The 6,000-nt window shown below is 40.2% G+C and overlaps 1 protein-coding gene across 5 annotated transcripts in view; it reads left to right on the top strand.

Annotated features, from left to right (window-relative positions):
- Window positions 1–1,017: 1,017 nt before the first annotated feature.
- Window positions 1,018–6,000, top strand: part of cadm2a (cell adhesion molecule 2a) — a 660,886-nt gene continuing 655,903 nt past the window's right edge. For 3 of the 5 annotated variants that reach the window (XM_056466533.1, XM_056466534.1, XM_056466532.1), the window contains exon 1: window positions 1,022–1,458. In XM_056466533.1, the coding sequence (XP_056322508.1) occupies window positions 1,398–1,458 (61 nt within the window). In that variant the 5' untranslated portion in view covers window positions 1,022–1,397. Of the gene's footprint in view, window positions 1,459–6,000 lie in introns of all 5 variants that reach the window. The other 2 variants (XM_056466536.1, XM_056466535.1) reach the window with 2 other exon arrangements.

Genomic DNA, 6,000 nt, shown 5'->3' with positions numbered 1-6,000 from the left:
AAACATTGAGAACTTTAAAAAAGAAATCCCACTTCGTTTTAACAATCCCTCTTTCATATGAATGGTTGGTTAAATCATCATTTGCCTCTTTTAAGTTCTCCTCAGCTCAGTGGATGAGATAAAACTGCTGCCACTGTGTGATATAAAATACATTTCATAATATTAAGATCTGACATTTAATTTCCACTCAAGGGAGCATGTCTCGACAAGACCTACAAATTATATACTTTCTTTGTGAGTGTGTGCACTGTGTGGACCGTATAGGTGAGTTCTCAGTTCTAACTGCAAGGTTTTTGAGCTAAACGTGTTATTGCACAAATGATTTCTTGAGCAATGATTTTTCTCTTTCAGAACCATGTTGTACTGATGTTATTAATGTTTACATTTTTATTCATGAACTATGTGTATATTTATATTCATATCTTACACACACTTTAATATTTTGACCTTGCAATTTGGTGTTTGGACATTATATTGTAAAACTGTCAAACCATTTTCCTTTATAACAGATGCAAATGCTATAATGGCATGATCCATTATAACAACTTACCTGTTATGACAGTTGACTATGCAGCAGAGATTAGCGTACTATTATTATTGCAGTTTGTGCAGTATAAGCTGTTTATGATGTGATGATTTATTGAATACATTTAAGTTGACTTGGTAGAAAACGTGTTTTTCTTCCTTCACTGGAAAGGGTAGGCGACCCTCTTTGCTGGATTGTGACGACGATGCAATATTATCCGCCTAGTGGTTTGTATCAGTATAAACTGTGAACACAGTCAAGTCTGTTTGATCCCGTTGAGAGGTGTGCTGCTCGTACATCCCAGGGTTGCTGTCCATTCAGGACTGCTGTATGCCTGTGTAATGAAATCCACACACACACACACACACAAACGTGGCTAAATCATCATTAGTCCACTCATATCAGGATCGCCTCGTTGCGCAAAGCATTTGAACGAGACGGGGGCAATCCGTGCCATTGCACGTGCTCACATTACGTTCCCCCGATCCTTTAATCATACGGACTGTGGAGTCGAGAAGCAGTTTGAGCGGAGAATAATTCTCGGCGCGCGCTATTGGCTCCCCGTCCTCATCTGTCAATCTGGGGAGGCGGGACTGCCTGCTCGCGCTCCCAGGAGGCGATAGATGCGCGAGCTGTACTTTTCTACTGTGTTGGAGCGCTTCGCACTTCTCTAGCTCAGTCCGAGCGTCAAGTGAACGGTGTGCGGAAAGCGCAGTGGGACTTCAACCGAGGAGAAGTTATCGAAGGAGCCTGTAGTATTGATTGCAGAAGCCTGCACCTGGATAAGCCTCATCATCAGCGCGCGGAGAAGCGAAAGAGCGAAGAAAGTGTGTTGACGGCAAGCGGGCAGCTGTTACAGAAGGAAGGCAATATGATGGTGAAGCAGCATATGCTGTTTACCCTGTACAGCATCTGCGGGATCGTCCTTAAAGGTAAGAGCGCTTCAAACTTTAAAGCAGCCTATGCGGTGTTTCGCAATTCGGGCGCTCATCATCATTACGCACCATGTAGGAAAGGCGTAATGCTCTGGAATGATGATGGTGATTTGCATTTCCACAATATCTCCTTAAAGGGCCTCGAGTGAGTACGAGGACAGTTCCCCGTTAGTCATCATTGCTCTGAAGGAATTGTGCGGTGCACGTTTGCCCAACACTGATACAGAATCTTATCACGGATAAGCCTGCGCACACTGCTGAGCTAGAGCCCCGCTTTTATGGATTACCAGTCAAAATGTGTTATAGATAAACTCACCACCCCATGAGAATATGGTTTGATTGATACAGCTTTGCTTCCCCTGATCGGAAACTTAACATAATTAATGTGTGGCTCTGTTGGATTTTAAAACCATATGCGTAGCATAAACGTATTCGGTGACTCCATTTATATTTTGGGGGAAATTCGATGGCTTTTAGTGTAGTGTTATAGACTAGTGTTAAATCTTGTGGTGCATTTTATGCTGTTTATTTTATATTGATTGTGGCGTATTTTGAGGTAGCCTATGCTGTTTTAATCTGGGAGGGCTGTGGCATGGTTAGTTTTGTGGCAAAATCTCTTTTATTTGTTAGGTGGTCGTTTATATTGTAGCTTTTGTTTTGGCTCGAAAACCCTATAGATTTCACACCGAGTGTGAATCTAATTGTTTAAGAGCTTTTTAGCACCCTTAATCGGGTTTGCATGTGTTTTGGGGGAGTTTCAGACTCTTCGGGATGTATGGTATTTGCGGCAATCCGCATCTTGGGGTCGTAGTAGCATCAGCTTTTTTCCTCCCAGAGAAAGACTTGCGGAGCAAGTACACCTGTCAGTTTACAGTTGTCAGTGTGATGTATTATTCACCCACATTTACAAACAGTACATTTAACATTACGCCATAATACAAGTTCATAAAGCCGTTTGTCAGCATTTCTGTCTTGTTTACCCGAAGTCCTGTAGTTTCGGCTGCCGCTCATCATTCACGCGCGACACTGTAAACAGGATCAGCAGGGCAAGGTCGCGCGCAGTGTTTGACCGTTGGTGTGACAGGAATACTTGATGAATACGTCAACTGAACGTGCCTTATTGCTTTTTTGCGCCATTTAAAGGCATTGCTTGCTTAAAGTTATGCCAAGAGGTTAGTTCAGGTCTGGAGCTGGATGGGCTTCGTGTATAACTACTCAAATGTGAGGGTACGCGCCGTCCCGCCAATATCTCGTGAGCAGCCACCGCCCGGATTCATCGCCGACCATAAATCAGCCCATACATTTCAACATGCTCATAACCTCAGATATTAAAAAAGTTGTTGACGTCACTAATACGTTCATGCATATCATTAAGCTAATAGGCCAATAATATATTGCCATATATTCATATAATAATAAAAAAATACTTAATTTTTCTGTAATTAGTCTTTGAATTAGTTGTTGTATAGTGGTGCAAATAGTTTGACATGTGACTGATAGCAACCTGAAAAAATAGCAAATCAATAGCTTAAGCACTCCATCAAACTATTGCATACAACAATAAACATTGAATTTACCTTGTCAACTGGAGATATTTTCTCTATCTTAGATAAATCCCTCATAAAATCAGTCATGCCAAAACTTGGTAGTGACATGCATTTCAGATATTCGTAGCCGATCTGGCTTGGTCTGACTATCAGTGAAACATGACTCCTTCGACCAGAGGTGTTTACATCTCAAACAGTCTGGCTTGCAGATCTGGCAGTTTACGAATGCGCAGGATGAATGCAAGAGAGACAGAGAGGAAAGACAGTATTTGCATTTGCCTTTCGGTGTGCGTGCGTGTGGCTTCCCTCCTCTGCCCCATCTTTTGACAAAATACCCTATGCTGTGTGTTGATAATCAGTCTGAGAGGTGGGCCATTAATAATCAGAGATAATTAAGCACATTCCTCAAGGCTTCACTTCTAATGAGTCGGCAGCAAGCGTGAGACTGAAGCAATGTATTGATTTCCCCCAGCCTTCTTTCTCTCTGCCCGTAAATCACAAAGCCTGTGTTTCTCAGCACCCAGTCAACAGCCCTACTGGTTGCAAGTGCCTCCTTCGGTTCTTTAACACACCTCTCAGAGTCTGTCTGCACCTGCGTACCATGTGTGAGCGTGTTAATAGGCTTAACTGAGTGCGCTGACAGTGCTGAGGGTTCAGGTAAAGCTCAGTCTATTTTGCAACTGGTGATCAATGAATCTGATTATTGTGATTTTAGCCTTACATCGATTAGATTTAGCATCTGAATTGAGTGATGCTACATAATCCTATTTACCCCTAAACCTATCTGACTGACTGAATTTGATTTCAGCTTGAGGCATTAATTATGTATGTGAAATGTTGATGTCAATAAATGGAAGGTGGATTTGAAGTGTCCTTTACTGTACAGTGTTTTCATACTAATTAAAAGCATGGACATATCTGGGAGTTCTAATTCCCAAACCTTAAAAATGTATGATATCTTAAGCAAAGAAAAAAATTGTATGATATTTTCTAAATATGATTATTTAGCAAGTGTTATATCTTGAATTTAAGAGTACAAAGTATTCAATGACTGAAAGACATGGAAATAAAGGAAATGTTAAAAGACGATGGCAGGTTCTAGTAATTTTATAGATGCAGCTGGGTATGCTGGGAATTTCATTGGATATTTAAGAGAGTGAATTATGATTTAAAAAAAAAAAGTATTTATGAGTGACTGGAAAAATCCAGGAGAGTGATGAAAGTTCATAAGTGAAATATGTGAAAAGCTTAGCTAAATTACATCAATGTTTTAACCGGCATTTTTTTTCAAAAGCATTGGGTTTATGTTTTTCTCCCTATTATGTAATATTGACGTTTTACAGATTATGCATAACCCTTCACACTAGAATCATTGTTAGCACCAGTTTTTTGCATCATCAAACCCTGCTCTGGAGTTCAGTTTTTAAGCCTAACATCAGTGTGACATGATGCAGTGTTAAGCTGCGGTCACACTGGGCTTTGTGTGTGCGAAATTCTGTCGTACGGCGCTGCGAAAAGGGGCGGGATTAAACAAAATGTTTAGACATTAAAAAAAGCGAGCGATTGCTCCATGTTTTAAATTTCTGCTCAGAGAGTTCATGTTTTGATCCTTGATGGGTCTCACGCAGTCAAGTGATGCGATTTCGCAGGTCAGAGTTCACCAAGCTTGAACTTTGCACCGTAGCGACATGCGAAACTTAACGCATGACCCTGCGTTTCCGGTCTGACGCATTCGCGTGCGTATGAATGGAAGTCTATGGGAGGAAAAGCCCAGTGTGACCGCAGCTTTAAAATGATATGGCTAGATGCTTACCAGCTAACATTCAGTAGTGTGCCTCATATTCACATGATTTAAGTGTGATTTATATTTCTGTGTTCGCCATACTCCACGGCACATACCTTGCATATAGCCAATGCTATCACGAGCATTTTATACTTCTGCATTTTGTTTGTGCTGCTCTGACAATAACACTTCCGAAACGCTAGTAGGCAGTGGGGTTTCTATTTTCCTCTGTCCGTTTTTTTTTTTGCCGGTGTATTGTTTTTTTTGCCGGAAATGTGTGCAATGCTACTTTAGAAGTATCTTCATTCTTACCCTTATAGTTAATCCAGGAAAAACTTTATTCATCATTCATCAATGTGGTCCATATTTAATATGAGGATTTGCAATGCCAGAGCCTTTATGTACTGTAAATATATTACTTGCTGCATTCGTCCAACCACTGACACTGGCACATGTACATTATAAATCTTAAAAGAATAGTTCATCCCAAATTTTAAATTATGTCATCGTTTACTCATTCTATACTTGTTTAAAACCTTTATGAGTTTTTTCTACTGTTAAACACAAAATTAGATATTTTGTAGAAAGTTGGAAACCTGTAACCAATGACTTCCATGGTATTTGTTTTTCCTACCTCGGAAGTCAATGGCTACAGGTTTGCAGCTTTCTTTATATCTTCTTCTTTGTGTTGCAACAGAAGAAAGAAACTTATAAAGGTTTGAAACCACTTAAGGGTAAGTAAATAGTGAGGAAATGTTCATTTTTGGGTGAACTATCCCTTTAAGTTTCTCAACCATGTTCCAGGAGGACCATCAATTCTGCCAAACCTTCACCAAACACACCTGATTCAGATCATCAGCTTATTAGCAGAGACTGAAAGACTCTGTAATGGGGGTGACATCCAAAACATGCAGTGTTGGTGGTCCTCCAGGAACGTGGTTGAGAAACACTGCTTTAAGCAAAATAATAACCATGATGAATTGTTATCCCTGGGTAAATTATGTGAAGTTAAGAGGAAAATACACCTGCCACATTTTAAAACTGACGTAGGGTTAATTATTTCAAATATAAAAAGCCTTAAATCTGCAATCTTTAAAAAAAATGGATTAAAAATTCTACTTTAAACCCCAACAAGGTGCATTATTTGTCAACTGCCCAGTTCTTGTTTGCATTTCCCAGTTCTCCATCTGTAGCGAGAAAGCAGTCCCA

The sequence above is a fragment of the Danio aesculapii genome, chromosome 10 (assembly GCF_903798145.1).
Source record: "Danio aesculapii chromosome 10, fDanAes4.1, whole genome shotgun sequence".
Classification (NCBI taxonomy): domain Eukaryota; kingdom Metazoa; phylum Chordata; class Actinopteri; order Cypriniformes; family Danionidae; genus Danio; species Danio aesculapii.
The sequence above is the reverse complement of the archived record's forward strand: the minus strand, read 5'-3'. Positions and strand labels throughout refer to the sequence as shown.